Genomic DNA, 18,139 nt, shown 5'->3' on the forward strand with positions numbered 1-18,139 from the left:
AACCTAAATGTAATCAAGCTGTTTTGTGAAGAATAAAATAGTTTCCAGCAGATGTGTCCCATGTAGAAATTTCATATCTCTGAGATATGTCAGATCTGGTTTACATTGATCAATGCATTTAAGAGGTATTAGGGAGAAACTAAATAAGATAGTGAGACTCCATAGCTGTAATTTCTTTAAAAAGTCAGGTTCAAAAGCTAAATTATGTAAATAATTAGTATTTCGTAGATATTTGAAAGCAAGGGAACCATATCTTCATATTCCACGAATAAAGAACAAGAAACAGAAGGAAACTAGTAACATTTTTCTTCTGTTAAACCAAAACCAGAGAATTTTTCAATACAGTCAAGTTAGCCAGAAAATTGTCCTTGATAAAGAATATCAAGCCACTTATTTATCACATGTGCCATAGCTCATCTGGCTTTTCAGCTTAAGTATCATTCTAAAACATGAATACACAGAGTCAGAGATCCAGAGCTCAGTTCTCTGAAAGTAAAGAAATCAGACAAGTGAACCTAAATAAAATGTAACTGGTGGAATAATGGGTGCTAATGGAATATCATTTAGAGTAGATGGATCATACCAGCCTGCTGAGGCAACAGGTACCATAAGAGGAAGAAAGAAAGAGTCCCTGGTTTAAATAATTTTTTCTTGAAATTACTCTGGCACCGTGATTTGGTAAAGCACCATTAGATGCACATTGCTGTGAAGTCATCTTAAGATGGTCATTAGAGATAATTAAATAGAGAAAAAATAGAAAAGAGATATCAACTCAGAGTATCTAAAATTCCAGTGAATAGTGCTCATTAAAAGCATGAATAAACTGTATTTTGAGGTAAAAGAATCATAAGCTTCAAATGCAGAAAGACATTAGGCCAGTTAAATATCAACATCTTGCAAATGGATGGAAGTTACAGCTGCAGTATCAGGGCTCAGACCCCAACAAGTCTCCTGGTGCTTTCCATTTCTGACAAAATCAGAACTAAGCAGAAACAGCTCTTCTCATTTGTCTTTTCAAACAAATTTTTGATTGAACAGAGAAGCCTACAGACAGCTATTTCTGGGGAAAATTACACACCCCTGATTACCATCTCTTTGAAGCAGGAGCTGTCTATACCCATGTCTAGTGCCACAAGATTCCGATTGATAACAGAGGTTTCCAGGCATGCTGTATCACAAAAAACCTTACAAAAAGGCAGTTGGTGAACACAGGAGCCATTGCAAGTCCCTAGAAGTCCAAGTCTAATAGAATTAAAAGGACAGAGACTTACCAGGTAGCTACGGTGTGATTTTAAAGAGCAGCTAGAATTGGCTGTCATTATCTCTGAAAACTGCAAATTCTAATACCTTAGAAATCTACATTAGAGAAGACAGTCAACGGATTGTAACAAAATCTGCATATTTGAGTCAAATAGTAGGTACAGAACCTCAGCAAATGATCTGTTTGGGTGATCAAGGAGCCTATGGCCTCAAGGTCTCCTTCACACAGCAGGCAAGCCTGTGGGACAAGTAGAACTTCTCAAGGCACACTTAAAAATCTGCAAACTCTTTGGAGTTTACAAGGACTGCAAAAATAACACAGAGTTTGCATTTTCTTTAAATTGATAGACTTCAAAATATGTATGAAGTATTTACAGAGGTTTTTTTTTTTTTCCTCAAGCAAAGCCATATATATTTAAACATGCTCATAAAACTCTGCTAGCCACTTCCCAGAAAAACTGCCATCTCTTGAACAGGGCTGCTTGGAAGGATAATAAGGATAGTTTTCACACATCCTCTGCCTTAAGATTCTGCAACTGTGTGAACGGACCTGCCTCTTGTTCAACTTTTGAATAGCTTTCACAGTCAACATCAAATAATTTGCAAGTTAAATTCAGATATTCATTCTGATATTAATTAGTTGTGCTTCTTCAAAGTCGCTCACAGGATGCAATTTCAGTCAAGCCACCTCTGTGTTTCAAATTCATATAACTCCAGATGAGTAACAGATTGAATATGGAACACACAACTTTACCAAATTGATTAATTTGGAAGATGTCAGGTATTGTTTTGATTATATAAAATTGTGTGCCAGCTACAACTGCAATTTGACAGATCTAATACCACTTCTCTCTTTCCAGATGTCCATTTTGCCCTCTGCAGAGTAGTTTTTACTACTACTTAAACAGAGTTAGAGAAGACCTTAAAAGAAAGGAAGAAAACCTATGAAATACTCTCCATATGATAGAATATTCTCTTCTTAGCCCTTCTCTTCAGGGCATTTCATTTTTTGCCAAACAGGACCTCTGTTTGGCTGTGATGTGCCCCTAAATTTCTGTATATAAGCTCTCACAAGCTGTCTTGAAAGCTCCTCATTGCTGTAAAATGGCTTATTCCAGGCCTTTTCTCAACTGCATGTCTGCCTTTTTTTCTTCGCTTTGGAGATCAGAAATTAATTTCTTTTTGTGTGTGTGTGTGTGTGTGTGTGGAGTGAAACAGGCATAAACCAAGACCACTCTGTACCTTTCCTGTTACATAATACAGGGTTATAGAGTCATAGTGGTTCAATGTTTTTTATACAGTTAAAAGAGAGAATCTTCATTAATAAAAGAGATGATTCAGAAATTCCTGGGAAATGATGCAAGATGGAAGAGAATAAATACTTTGGCAAGTGCAAGGTGAGTTTGGGTGAGGAGGGGTTAAAACTGAAGGAAGCTGGAGCAGGGTTCCTGCCTTATTAGCTTGGTTATATGGTGTGAGCCCTGTTGCTTGCACTGGAACCAACCAGAATGCCTTGTATGTGATTGTGCATGGAGCACCCTACCTAAACTTCTATCCTATGAAGTGTTTGCTCAAGGCATTTTGAGACAACCTCCTTATAAAGCAGAGGGTTTTTGTTTTTCTTACCTCTTGGGTTATCACCGATGATGTTGGTTTTGCCATTCCAGTACCAGAGCAGCAAGGTTGCATCCCGGGATCCTGAGAGGATGTAACAATTCCCTCCAATGTAGGACTCAGAACGAGCCAGGCAGGTCACAACATCCCAGTGGCCAAACACTACTTGCATCAGTTTACCTGGAACACAGCAAATTGATTCTTTTAAAACTACTCCCTTATTCTAAGACAAAATAGATACATTATAAAGTATTTTAGAAATATTTTCTTTATTCAAAAAATAAAAAAGGTTCAAAACAGAACTATAGTGGGGAGTACTGTTTTTTCTTTATTTGGTGGAAACTTATTTAAAAGTGCAGTAGTCCATACAATCCATACAAAAAAATACTTGCAGCCTCTCAATATTATACTTTACTCAAAAGTCTTACTGGATTTGCTGATGCTCAGCAATTGCAGATCTTGAAGAAGCAGGATAAAGAACACACACACACTTTTCTCATGCACCTACTCAGCCTTTAAGGTAGCAGGGGCCAGGACAAATCCTGCACCCAATGACACAAGGAAGTGTGATGTGTGATGCCTCCAACGTGTGACCCTGGCTTTCTCAGCCCAAATGACCATGCATCCATTTGTGCTTTGGGCTGAATAAAGAATGAGGAGGAACAGAAGGGGGAAAAAGAGTGATGGCTTTGGAAGGATTGACAAGACAGGCCAAAAAAAGAAACAGGAAATACAGACTTCTGTGTTTCTGAATATAAATAAATAAAAATAAAATTAAATAAAACGTTCTGGAAAGCATTTAAAAATAATAAGGAAAACAGATCAGTGTTGGGACTCAACCATATTAAAATAAAATATTTTGGTGCATGAATTAAAAACTATTGGTGCCTTAATATGGGTAATAGGGAACATTTCACAGCCTCTGTTTAAACATTACAAAAGCACTGTATCTGTATCCAGCCACTAAATAACAATTAAAGGGAATAAAAGACTTAAGGGAGTGGTTCTGAGGAAAGAACAAAAATAGCATTAACAGCTTGATTTATAACAAGATTGAAAAGGTAACTGCATTAAAGTGAAGAAAACTAGAAAAAACCCAAGATGTATATATGAATATCTACAAAAAAAAGGAGGGGAAACTCCTTTAGTACATGAAGAAAAAAAATAAAATAATGACAATTTAAAGGAAACCTGTACATCAGATTCAAAATGAAACACTGGCAAAACTTATTAGGCCTGCTCTAACCTTCCAAGGGACACTGTGAGATGAAGTGCTACCACACCAGCCATTTCTGAGTGGACAGGGCAAGCCCCAGGCTGCACTCTTACTGTGCATACCCACCTTGTACTGCAAGGGTGAGTAACTCGGGGATCAAATAATTATGGGATATATTTTTCAGTTGTATTGATATTACCTGGGGTAATTTATACTTCTGGAATGCAAGTTTATGCTATAAATATCAATGAGTTATAGAGATTTCCTTCTCAATTATTTCTTAATTTATAGGTTCTGTTCTAGAAAACAAGCATTTTACAAAGTTATTTCTGCCTGGTTAGTTTTATTTTGTTACTGTGCAGCCTAATATTCAATGAATTTCATCAAAACAAGAAATAAGATTTTTCTATTCTATATTGCTAAAAAATAAATTTCATAAGAGTGCCTCAAACTTTCCTGTTTCCTTTAACATGAGTTGTCCTCTCTATACAGTAATATCAAACTTTTCCATTTGCACTCAGCTATCCCTTTTTGACAGAACAAATTTTCTAGTTAATGTTTTATTCCACAACTGTGCTACAAATTATTAAAAGAAAAATAAGACTCAAGTCGGCAGTACTGAAGCTAAAACTCTGTCTAGAAGTCATTCCCACTGCTGGAGGAAGGTTTTATTGTGCTTCTGCTATATTGGCTGTGCTAAGAACCCATGGTTTAAGTTGGAAGTACTTCCTATTAAAAACAAACAAACCCAAGGTCTGATAGGAACATAGGGGTTTTTTTGTGCAAGTGCTAAAACATAATTGAATTCAGCACTTTTGATCACTTGCCTTTATGCATTACTGATCACATCATCTTTTCCCCTTGATGTTCTGCTGATTTCAAAATATTTACCTACTATATACTCATTTCAGTTTGAAGCAAAGTAAACTACATGTGAATTCACTTCATTTAAGCCAGAGTAGCTATATTGACAAACAGAAGAGATAAATCTCAAACTTTTCTGGCAATGGTATTTTGGTTTAAAACCTGATTGGCTATGGCAGTAACAAGAGGCCTGGTGAATCTGCCATACACAGAGGAAATAACTTACATAGATATTTTAAATTCAGATTGATACAGGGCAAGGCTACCAAAACCATACAAGTTCTTTCCATAGGTGTAAAGTAAAATACATCCTTTGGTATAACAGAATTATTTTTCTATTCATATAAATCAAGAATATACACTGGATATTTATTACTTCTAGCTATCTTTTCTGAAGATCCACTTTAAATTCACAGTTTTACATAAATTTATTTTAATCAATGAGAAAATTAACCTAAGAAGGGTCTAATAAGATGTCTGTTTAAAGAATTGAGGGCAGTCAATATAATGTAAATGGAATTTCTCCTTTATACTTAAGGCTTTAAAATTGTAAAAATGACAGAAATACTGAAGTATGCCACGAGATCTAATGTCTTAACAGATTTTCATTCTGTTTTGTCAGACATTTTGGTTTGCCAAGTGTGAAAAATGCTGTTAACTAATATATTTAAGAAACGATGACAAACATGTAGGACATTCCCTAGGGATTAATAACCTACTGGAAGGCTTGATGGCACACACACATTAACCACACTGGGTCATTAATCCCAAAGAAGTACCTTGCAGTGAAGTTGCTATTTCCATTATAAGATAATGAAAGGAAAAAAAAAATCATACCTAGTTTATCCTGGGGTTCCATGGCTTCTAAATTCCTGTAACTCCTACACTGAAAGATTCTTTTCTATTTAACATGACACATGCATGACTTCAATGGCTTGGACACACTCCAGCTGACAGATTAATTTAACTGCTGCCCATTATATCGATCAGTTTATGTTATGTTATATAAAATAATTCAGTGGCTCCAAATCAATTCTAGTATGGCATAGCTTTCAATGGCCTTCATAAGTATTCTTTCACTAGATTTCAAAACTTCTCTTCTTATTCTATGGTACTTGCCTGTATTTCCTGGGAAACAAAACAGTTCTCTGGCGCTGAAAACCAACCAGAGTTAAATTCAAGTAAATACTTTAAGAATAATTAACTCTCCTTGTATGGCAGGCTTCACACAAACTCTCACCTGTGAAAACTACAGTGCAAGAGCAGGCATCCCTGTCCTGTAAGTTCGAAGTGTGAAGCTCAGTCTAAACCACAGATCCTTCTCTCACATTTGCCATCATTCCACAAAAATGACAGCACACAATACATGGCAGCAGTAGGCAAGGAAATATTTGACAAATATTAATAATAGGGGAATAAATACACTCTCCACCCCTTATCCTTTATTTGAAACAGTAGGCTGATTATGAACAGAAAAAAAAAATCTTTCAGGCTTTTTCCATATTTTAAAAATACATTACCTGAGTCAGTAGAGTAAACACGGAAACTCTTGTCCCAGAAGCCACAGACCAAGATGTAACGATTGTCAGAGGTGATGACAAAACACTGGGAATGTACCTGAATGCTTTGGTCTAAAAGGTCAGTGATTTGCCTCCTGTGCATACCTGTATTGCTGGCTGAATAGAAAAACATACAGACCAAGATATTTTAGCATCCACATTCACAGAACAAAAGCACAATTTAGAAACTTATACTCACACCAAATATATTCCTCGCTTCTGTTACTTGTTTTTTGTGGTAGGGAATTTCTTTCTAATTCTACTATAAAATACTCACTACACTTCTGGGAACAATGCTAATTCCTTGTAGTATACATTCTAAAACAGAAGAAATCCCCTTTTTAAGTGACATGCAGCTGAGAAATAAATGAAAGGTTGCACACAGGCAACAGTACACAGAAATGTAGTAAGATTCCTTCTCTTCTTCTAGTATAATAAATCAAAAATTACAAGGAAAGCAAAGGAATGTAATGATCAGACAATACACAAACCACATAGTGGTTCAAATGCAATACACAAAGGATTACGATTCTAAACTGTACATCAAATGTATTTCATTGCAAGCACTGCCATTTAAAAAAAAAACTTCAGTAAACATCACTACTGTTTACATTTTTTAAGCAGGGCACAAAAATTAACCAGCTTATCTCCACAATTAACTTTAGGGTTGGGAGAAATTATTTGTCCTATTTTTATCATTTAATGTTTTATTTCCTGAAATACTCTTGCATTGGGAACCCATAGAATGGACAGGAATCAATTAGTAAACACATTTGTCATATTATATCTTGTCCTTAGATTAATAAAGTGTGCATACATATATATATACACATATGCATATATAGGTCCCATACATACATATCATGAAAATCCTACACTGAAGGAACAACTTTCAGTGTGCTTTGCTCCTGATGGAACCTGATTTCCATCCCAGGCAAGTAATTTCTCCTGGGATTGTCTGCCAGCTGCTTGGAGCACCAATATTTCCATCCAGGTGGTTTTCCAAACCTACCTCTGTCCTGGTCCTGTTCCCTTCTTTACTCTTTTTTCTTTGACTCCTTTCCATTCTCACAGCTACCTCCCAAGCCTTGGGCTTATTCCATTTACTCTGTATGTAATCTTTCACTTATTTATGCTTTTGCCGTATTTAAAATGTCAATTACTGTCTTGTCCATATGGGTAGCAAAAAATTTAGCAAGGTGTTGCCACTTGCTTTCTGCAGGTAGCACAAATGTGGCCTTCACTGATCTTGAAGAGTAACAGCACCACGTTACAAATGCACAGTGAACTGCTCTGTATGACAAAATAGCAGCAAAGGAACCTCAAACGACATGCAGATCAACTAATTCAGTGAGGATAAGGCCTTCAAAAAACTTCACCTCAAAAAGAGGTCTGGGATCTGTGTCCTATCAGACATTGCTGTTTTATGTCTTCCTGTGCTCTGGGAAAATGAAGAGGGCAGGAATCTCTTTCTATGACTAAGACAGCAACAAGATTCCTGCTATAACCATAAAAGTGTAATTTTGTGGTTCTCTTAGGTGCCATTTCTAGGTAAATGTGTCTAGTCACAATTAAAAACCTCTAATATTACCTACATAATTACTTTCTTGCACCCAATGATGCTACTTAGCAATGACAAAGCCTTAAACCTTTTAAACTATGTCCAGTGTAATCACAAGGCTGATTTGAGATCTACTGTAGGAAGAGAACATTAAGCCATTTTTCAGAACGTGAGCATTAAAGGTCTTTGTACCAATGTGGTTTGGGTTTTTTAGCTGTAATATTTATTTACACTTCGAAGATCCACTTGATAGCAGGCTTTAAAGCAGAACACACACTTCCTGCTCCAAACATTTTTTGGATAAAATCTCTTTCAGGAAGGAAAGGAGAATTATGAAATGTGTCTGCCTCATAATAACTACCGCGTTATTCAGATGAGGGTTGATTTCAGAAACTTTGGAAAAACACTTTCATTTTATCATTTATCACATAAAATGGTTTCCTATGCTCCCACTGTTCCTGATTTAATTATCCTAGAGTTTACCCAGCAAAATGGCTACACAGGAAGAGTCTGTATCTGCAGACAAAAATATCACACTTCCTACTGGGAGGTGCACATTAGTTTTGAAATTAATTCTCACTGACTGACAGACCTAACCTATACAGGCAAGCTCATCTTTGCTCTGATTTTTCCATGCTTCTATAATTAGCCACACCACTTCTTTTTCAGTTAAACCACCCTGAAACAGCTGGTTTTTAAACTAAGCTCGAAGTCTAACAAAACTGGAGAGGACCAGTCTCTTTGCTTATGCTGTCTTCTTTGCTCCCATCCTACAGCCAGTTTGTGTTTTGGTGTTAAGTACTTGGGTTTTTCTTTTCTCATCATGTTTAAGGTTCCATTTGCCATGCTACAGACTCCAAATATGCACTTCCCCAAAGCTGGGCCTGTAATGAAAGAACTGACCAAACTCTAACCCTGCTAATAGAAAAATCAGCTCTATATAAACTGATAACCCTCTATAATAAAAAGTCACGAATTGCATCTATTACACTGAGTCATTAAATAAAAGAGAGACATTTGTCCAACCCTTTTTAATAAAAGAAAAACACACACAAATTTAACTGGTGAAGCTGATCAAAAGATGCAATACCCTTGAAAAATGAATACTAATATCTCAACACTAAACCAGAGTGAGCAATATATTTCAACTTTGAAACCGCTTTGCAATTACACATTAATCCCCTCAGCCTGAACAGCAGGTCTATGAAGAAAGGATTGATCTCCTTTAATGATGAAACCCTGGCACCATGGTTTTATTTTTCACAACACAGTGCAGTTAAGAACCCCACTGTTATTATGAAAATTTCCTCAGCAAAGGAGCTCCATCACATTACCAGTGCACCGATTCATCATAACGTGCCTCGCTCCTGCTCATCAACAAGTCTGAGTGATGAAAAGATCCAATATTATCCTGACAGTACTTCATGCACATTCTCAATCACACATTATTACAGCATCCATATTAATTTTCACTGACACGCGTCCTAGGCCTGTTCAAATTAGGCAAACCAACGAGGGGGAGTTGATGAAATACCAGCATAGCCACAGCTCATTGCATTCCAATTTGCATGCAAATGGTTTATCAGGAAAATTCCATTCCCAGCAACCAGCAAGTGAAAAACAACCGTAATCTACACTTCAGGGCCACCATACAGAGCTTAATGAATCGCAAAGAGAGAAGGAAGTGACAGACCTATGAGAGGATCGATTTCCACTGGCAGCTGGTAAGGCTGGTCTTGTACAGCACCTTGATGAGCTGGAATTCAGGAAAGAAGATTTTAAAACTTTGCATTTTTTTTTTAATACATGAAGCCACACATCTTTTATAAATCAAAGCTACGCCCTTTTTTAACTATTCAAAATTCTTCTGCATCAATTGAATGAAAAACAAAAAAAAAAATCAGGTGCTTTTGCAGGCTGCTTATTAAACATTTATTTTAGATTAGGGCTATTCTGAATGTATGCCATCAGCAGCAGCTCTGGTCCTGAGCCATAAGCTCTAGCAGATGCTTTACTGGCAACCTCTTCTGTCGCAACAAAACAAAATTAAGTGGTAAAGAGGACTGAAAACAAAATGTGACAACCATCTGCTGACTGTAGCAAATACTATTTTCCTCCTCCTTGCTTTACTTTTTAAAGCACTGTTTGAACAACTGAAGCACAAAGGACATTTTTTAAAAAATAGTCAGTTTATGATGCAGAGAGGGGAATCTCGTAGTCATCTTGTAATCAGCCAGTATTTAAGGATTCATCCATCACCAAAACCCATTTATTTGTGAGTTTGCATAGAAGTTAATACATTAATTCTGTCAACCCACATTTCATCTGGGCACCTGGCATACCAGTAAAATGTTTATGTACTGAATTCTCCTGTAGGGGTAAAAAAACCCCACCTTTTTCTTTCCACAGCTTCACTATAAAGAAAAAACCAAACTGCTCCCCAACATCCCCCCTGCCAGCCCATAGCACCTTCTTGGAAGAGAAATAAGAAATAATGCCTAAATACTTACACATATGATTTTTCTACCTACCATCCACAGCTTAATATAAAATTTAGTGTCAATACAAGGATTTCTGAAATAACTGATTCATAAGTAAATTCAAAGTACTGCTGCAATGAAACACCAACATAGAACAAAACATAAAATATACGTGACTAAAAAGAGCATCCTGCTGGCTACCAAGTCCATTAGATGTCAGCAAAGCCACCAAATTCATATTCAAAGGCATGAATGGGCTTTTTAATTACACATTAGTGACAACTGGTCACTTGGCAACTTAACTTTTTTATCATGATGCCTCATTAACAAAGACAATGCTAAGCCCACAGCAGGGGATATGGAGCAGTAATGATACCTGCCCTCTCCTCCTAGGAGATCTCATTTTAGTATAAAATTGGAAGGCAACAATAGCAAAGCCTCAGGAATCCACACCCAGATATCTTAAGCACAGTACTCTATTAACAGCCTGCAACTGATGTGTGCTCTCACAGGAGTGTGGTGAGCTGATTTTTTTGTTGGGTTTTTATGGTTGGCTTTTGTTTGTCTTGATCTGTGGGTTTTCCTGAATTCTTCGTAATGGCAAGGGAAATGCCTCTAAATAAAAAAATAGCGACTCAAAAGCACAGCTTAGTGTTCTCCCTTTCAGAGGTGAGGGAAAAGCCTGAAAAATCTGAAAGCTCTGTTCAACTCATACCAGTTGATTACACTCACCAAACTGGCTGCTTGCTCATGGATCAGATCAACCAGCAGAATTGTGTTGAAATCAAAATCAAGTCCTACCACTTTTGATAATTTCCTTCTTCCCATGACTGTTATATGTTCACAAAGGCCATTTTTTAAAAAGCCTTGACTATTATGTGCCCACGGTCACACACCCAAGGTATGAGAGGATACTATCATCCTCCTTTCAAAGAAATCTGGCAGCCCTGTAAATAGCTCTTGCTCACAGCTTGCTATCTTATACAAGTCTCCCTCCTCCCCTTCCTTCCCACCTTTCTCTTGAAGCATTTCTTGGGTGGATGAAATAATACATAGATATTTCTATTTGAGAGGTAATTTGTAAGAATTAGGAAAAAGCGTAGGAGTTATCTGTTTTTTTTCAAAAAGTAATCAAGGACCATGGGTCAAGATTTCTTAGTAGGAATTTCAACCACGTAAGTGTTTCTCTGGTGCAAGTATCTTCTATTTAAGTTATTTGAGTAGGTCTGTTTCCCCACCTCCCCCCTTTCTTAAAATGCTTTTGACCAAATATACTGCACTGCACCGAAATAAACTTCCTTTGACGGCCTGGGCCTAAGACTGTCACAGTCAAGGAAAGGAGGATGGATGTCTTTAAGATTGGAGAATATTAGAATTAAAAGCTGAATTATATTCTCAAGTGCAGCCCACTTTTAAAGGAAAATTATTTCATTAGTTGCTGTGCAAATGTCTCTTTTGTTCTTTTACATAAGCACCTACATAAGTAACTTTGGGATGTTTAAGATAAGACTTCCCACATATTTTATTTTTTAATTCTCATGGGGTGGCTTTAACAGCAGAATATGGAGCTTATAATCAAGAAAAAACTGATAGAGAAGATTCAGCCAAGTTCTACATGCTTTAAAACTGCCTTTGACATGATATAGTTCCCAACAGACAGAACAACAAATTTAAGAGGAGGAGTGTGCCTTTATCGTGACCAAATAGTGATAGACTGTTTTTGTCTCCTTGCATGGTGCCTGATGGCCTGGAAAGCAATGTATTGTTTTTACAAACCTTTGGTGTGCTACACATCTTGCTGCAATATCTCAGATTACCTTTCCAAGGAGAAACTAAACCCACATACGAAGAGCCTGCTGTGTCAATGAACCGGATTTGCTTTTTCCACTTCAAACTCACAACAGCTCTGCAGCAAATTGCGACGTGACAAGAGAAACGCTGCTGGGTGGCAGGGGTTTCTTTCAGGCTTCTTGCTTTAATGCACTTACCAGGGAGGCTGTGCCACTTGTTCACAGCAAAGAGCCTGTTTGCAGTGACCGTGATGACAGCGGGAGTGGCCAGGCCAGGCTGGGTGTTGGCGGCCACGTGAGTGACCGGCGAGTTGGACGGGAACTTGAGGACCATGATAACATCCTGCTGGGCTTGCTCTGTGAACATCAAGGGGCTCTGCAGGAGGAGATACTGTTGAGTGCACACCACAAGAACCCAAATACACGGGAAAAGAGAACACGGGGAGGAGAAGAGACAGGACAAGAGAAGGAAGACTGAATTAAAACCCATGAGATCCGACAGAAGCTGCAGTAGAAAAGCAAATGCAACAATAGCAGACAGGATTGTGGAAATAACCATTTTAGGCAGAAAACCCTGCATGCACCCTATTAATCTGAGGGCTTTGTTGAACACAGGGTGTCTGTATACAGACTTTTTTACAGATCACAGCAGATTAAACTAAAAGTTTTCAATCGCCTATCTCTGCCAAAAGAATGCTCCTTCCTATCTGCAGAGACGGTATGTCAAGGAAAGCAATGCCAAACCAGGAGGGAAACACAAAAAAAAAGTGAGCAAAAGAAATTCCTGCTCCCAGAGATTGTCTCAAGTTGCATTAAATTGGCAGACTGTATTTCTTTACAAGCCAGATGAGAACATGAAAGCACATTAAAATAAACAGATACACATACACTAGATATATGTCCTGTATATATTTCTGGTGTACAAAAATAAGATTTATGAATACAAAGTAGAAGACTTCACTCCAAATGTGTTTCAAAGGACAAACATAATTAAATGCAGTTGTAAAGAATACAAAGTGGACGTGATTACAGACACTATCCTGCGTTGTTTCCAGAAATGCTAAAGGGAGGGAATGAATCCCAGCTCTCATTTTAAACATAATTTTTTAGGTTTTAGGTTTTTTTAGCTTAGTAACTAAAAAGTTACTAAAAAGTTTATTAACTTTTTAACTAAGTTCTCTAAGAGTACTACAAACGTCAAAACAAAATATTGAGGACCTTAGATCTGGATATCAAACGTGAGGAGAAAAAGCAACACTTAATGGGTTTATGACTGTGTGGTGCATCCGAAAAAAAAGAGAACCCCACCGAAATGCAGAGGTACAATCATCATGGTCACCAGTATTGCTCAAGTATTTGTAATTTTCCTAATAACCAAATTAGAATACTAATGAAGTGTCCTTGGCTATTCTCCACCTGCAATATTTCATTACATATATGTATATGTAAGTGTATACATTTAATGTATATTTATACAGAACTAATAAAAAAATTAAGTACATTTGCATTTTTATTATCACTCCTTTTTAAAAAGTTATTAAGAGTACTTAGAAAAACATATTGCTCTATGAATTCCTATTTACAGTCTTTGCATAAAGGTGTAAATAAAAGCAACTAATAAGCTACCCAGACACCCTTCTGAGCAAGTGGCTAAAAGCCAATCAATATTATGAGTTAATCCTCCCTGGATGCTCATTCAATTAAAGGTGTCAGTAATGCCTCATCTGATGTGGCCTCAATTAAATCCAGCTATCTGATGGTTGAAAACACAAGGGGATACAGCAACAGCAGCAAAACCAGACAAATAGGCAGCCTTCGTGTGACTGCTAATTACTACACCTGGTGTATATTATGGCTTGTGCACTTAACACAGCACGTGGTAACTTCCAATTCAGCTGTATTCATGCACACATGCACAGGAAAACAAAACTCAGTAAATAATACAAGTAGAAATAATTCAAAATTATGACAGGAAAAATATCCTTACTGTATTTCAGCTCCAGGAATACTTTTAAAACCACTTAATATAGTGCTATTATGAAAACATGTATTAATATCCACAAAACCAGCAAGTGAAGAACTAAAGGCTTTTTTTTCCTGGGTGTACCCCAGCCCAAAAAACCACAGGAGTTAGAAACAGCTAACTTCTTAGATTTTAACTTCTTCTATTACATACTAAATCTTCACTAATCCAGAATCATGAAAAATATTGGGATAAAATCACACAAACTGCTTCCTGGTATCGAATTTATTTATATAACAATGGCTCTGACTAACACATCAATAATCAACTTCTCGAGTTGCTCCTCTTCCTGAAACAAATCCCTTTAAATCAGAGCGAGCTCTCAGTGCATGGCACCATGACAGAAGGACACACATATGGCAAGTGGCTGCACGAGGGGACTACCTGGGCTCCCCAGCATCCCTGTCAGCAGCATGTTCTGAAACACACACACACAAGTCCCTGCAGTGTCTGCTGGCCTGGGACCTGGGAGCAGCTCCCAAGTACAACATGTGATGCATTTGAGAAAGGCCAGTAGCTCAGTTTATCAAGGAAGTTTACACTTCTGAGACTCCTGCAGCACAAGGTTTGTGAGCTACTTTGGAAACATTTCAGGTTTCTGGGTAATCTTTTAAAACCTTCTGCACTTCAGATATGTTTTAAAATTAAACTTTAGTCTGCTTGAGCAGGACATATTTTCTTCTTGAATGTCCTCTAAGACATGCCTTTTTTTTTTTTGTAATATTGCAGTGTAAAATGTCTATCCTAACAATAAGGTAACGTAACCTTTTGAAAACCTTGGGAATTAGCAGACCATTTGCTCCACTTGTCAGAATATCACTTAACATCCTTAGTTCTGGACCTATGACAACACAAATGATATTTTAAACCCAAGGACTGCACACAACATGATATGAAAAGTAATCAGTAATAAAATAATAGTTTGTATAATAAAATTATAGTAGACACAAGTAGAGGTAAAAGGGAAAGCATGTTAATGCTCACTGCCTGGATTTTATCACCCTAACTTTACTGCAAAACACATTTAGTCACATTCTTTGCTATGTAAGTTTCAGCTCATGAATTCCTAGTAATCCTGGTTTTAGGGGAAAACCTATGCCTGGGGGAAAAGACAAGGAAGTTCCACCTCCTAAATCCATGCTTCTTGGGGAATCTGCCAAAGATTAACTGAATTGTCTCCACGATGACTGGCTCTCACCTGTACAGGTATGGTATTAAGAAAATCAGCTGATGAAGTGTTCTTAGATTACACTGACAAAAAAAAAAAAAAAGCCTACACTAGAAATCAATGCAATCCTTTCAGCAATAAATATAAAAATAGTTAGGCACTGCATACAACTCCTACCAAATCGTAACTCATCTGCTGGTTTTAATAACATAATTCCACAACCACATAAAAGCAAAGTGAAAGTATCCAGTTTTGCAAAGGTAAGATGGCAAAGGAAGTGAGCACAATGGCAGGTCACAAAGAGTTAACGTGGCACTTACCACCTGCATGGCAGAACTTCTTGGAGGATGTGGTTCTATGAGCAGTTGGGAAGGGGTCTGTCCAAAACTTCGTATTTGAGCTTCCACAGCCTGGAAAAGGCACAGGCAGGTTTGCATGTTAAGAGGTGCTAATTACAGGCAATAGAACCATAACTGTCACCTGAAAATGTCATTCCACACTTCTGGCTTGTTTCATGTTGAAAATCAACCCCGTGTGTTCACTGTGAGGCTAAGTGCTTGGCACTGGTACTAAGAATGAGGTAATCATTTTAGTACTGTGGATGCTATTTCCATGAGAAACTCTGCAAAACCTCATCCTGCTCAATGATATTAAACAGAAACAAGCTATTATAATCAGAAACCCTCTTTATTGGCTCCATTTTTCCTTTCTAACACTAGCTTATCCTGTTTGTATCGTAACTCAAAAACAAACGTTAGCTTTTTTAAAGTTTCTGTAGGTAATAAGTGTTTTACATTAAACTCCATTGCTTCGTTTCACAGCAATAACTACAAGGAAAGCAATACCAAGCTTTTATTCTTACTTCCAGGTTTAATCAAGAAGAGCAAACCGTGTTAGCATGCATTAAACTACCAATAGCAAAACTACAGGAGAACATGAAGGCATAACACAAGGGGTATTTTTAAGTTTCTCTGTACCTTCAGCAACACGCTTTAGCACTTTCTTCATGTGAAATAAAAGATTATGCTTAGTGATTTCCTAAAAATAATTATGCTGAAACCTGTGAACTTATACTTCTTTCCCTAGGTATGTCCAGCTAGTTTTCCATGCTGCCATCTCTTGGCCCACTGGTTTAAAGATAACATCAAGCAGTTAAAATTCAACAAGTTACATCTTGTCAGGTTGGCCCCCTGCACCATTCTCAGAAACAGGCCAATACTACAGAAAATCTCAAATCATTCAGCTCAGTCTATATCTCTTTCATTAATAGCTAAACTAATCACCTTGCCTTTGCTGTGGGCTAGCAGACCTCACATGGGCTGATGTCTCAGGTATTTTCCCCTATTTCTTCTTTTTCATGGTTCAACCTTCCTCAATGCTCCTTACACTTACATTCCCTGTTCTATTTTAGCCACTTCTTAAAATTTTTGAGACAATGGAATAACACTTATGCTGACCTTTTTCTTACAAACAACTATTTTTATATTATTATAAAGACCATTACTAGGACGTTCTCCTGTTACAGAAATAACAAAGCCAAAAGTAGAATGCACCTGAGACCTTAAAATAATCATCCTCTTGATAGTAAACATGCCATCCAAAACACTTCATCTTATTATATTTGGCAGGGCTTTTGAAACATCTGAACTCACCAGAGCAGGAGTCAAAATTAGTCTGTGAACAGATTCTAACACTCCTGCCCACTCTGGGAAGCACCATAATCTTCAAAGAACTGGTGAATAAATAAGTTATCAAAAAGCTGGCTAAAATCTGACATACACACAGTGTGATGCAGTGAGCACTTTTTTTGAGGAACAGCAGTATCAGACTCATGAAACACTAAACCTCAGTATGATCACATGAGTCTCCTTCCTGCTGATGAGACATGCTACATTAAAATTCAAATCTGGGGGTCTGTGACTCAAGATATCAAGGGAATCGCAAAAGCTTTGAGGTCTCTTAAGACATGAGGCATTAACAAAGGAACTTGGTCAGCAGCCCTACCCTCTCCATAAAAAGCTGTTTGTTTCAAAACACCCAGTTTCTAAAAAGATGTGCCTAAACTTACTTGCAGCTTAAGCAGAATATTTTTACTAGCAAATGGGAATTTTGCCCTGCATTGAGGGTAGAACGAGAAGACTACAGGACAAAATAGTCTTGAAACACAACTTCCATGCATTTGTTTTACAACTGAGAATAGATAAAGCAAGGAAATAATGAGCTTTAGATTTACTAATTTCCTTGTATATTGACTTATGATCAATACAGAAATTTTCATTCCCAAATGCTCATGTTCAGCACTTAAATAGAGCCAGAATTTTTATCTCAACCTTGAAATCTGGCATGTCTTTAAATTCCCAATGCTAAGTATGGAAACCATAGACTCTTACATAGTGCCAACAGTGAGGGAAAATGAAACACACGATATCACGTATTGATGCACAGTATTTCAAATACATTCATCAATACAAGAGCCCAAACTGATGTTAGAACAAGTATAAAATACTCTACTCAATCCACCAGTCAAGAGGCACTGTCTGTTTCCACATAGTGTCTGTCAGACCTCATGAAGCTGCTGACCAATGGGACAATGATTCTGCTAAA

The 18,139-nt window shown here is 37.3% G+C and overlaps 1 protein-coding gene across 5 annotated transcripts in view; it reads right to left on the reverse strand.

Moving 5' to 3' along the window:
• The window catches only part of LRBA (LPS responsive beige-like anchor protein), a 361,227-nt gene that overhangs the window by 24,361 nt on the left and 318,727 nt on the right, over positions 1-18,139 (reverse strand). For 3 of the 5 annotated variants that reach the window (XM_088164093.1, XM_088164092.1, XM_088164095.1), the window contains 5 exons: positions 15,856-15,945; positions 12,543-12,735; positions 9,768-9,830; positions 6,475-6,630; positions 2,887-3,054 (listed from right to left, as the gene is read on the reverse strand). In XM_088164093.1, the coding sequence (XP_088020219.1) occupies positions 2,887-3,054; positions 6,475-6,630; positions 9,768-9,830; positions 12,543-12,735; positions 15,856-15,945 (670 nt within the window). The remainder of the gene's footprint in view (positions 1-2,886; positions 3,055-6,474; positions 6,631-9,767; positions 9,831-12,542; positions 12,736-15,855; positions 15,946-18,139) is intronic. The other 2 variants (XM_088164094.1, XM_014878944.2) reach the window with 1 other exon arrangement.

Source organism: Sturnus vulgaris, chromosome 4 (assembly GCF_052056855.1).
Source record: "Sturnus vulgaris isolate bStuVul1 chromosome 4, bStuVul1.hap1, whole genome shotgun sequence".
Lineage (NCBI taxonomy): Eukaryota > Metazoa > Chordata > Aves > Passeriformes > Sturnidae > Sturnus > Sturnus vulgaris.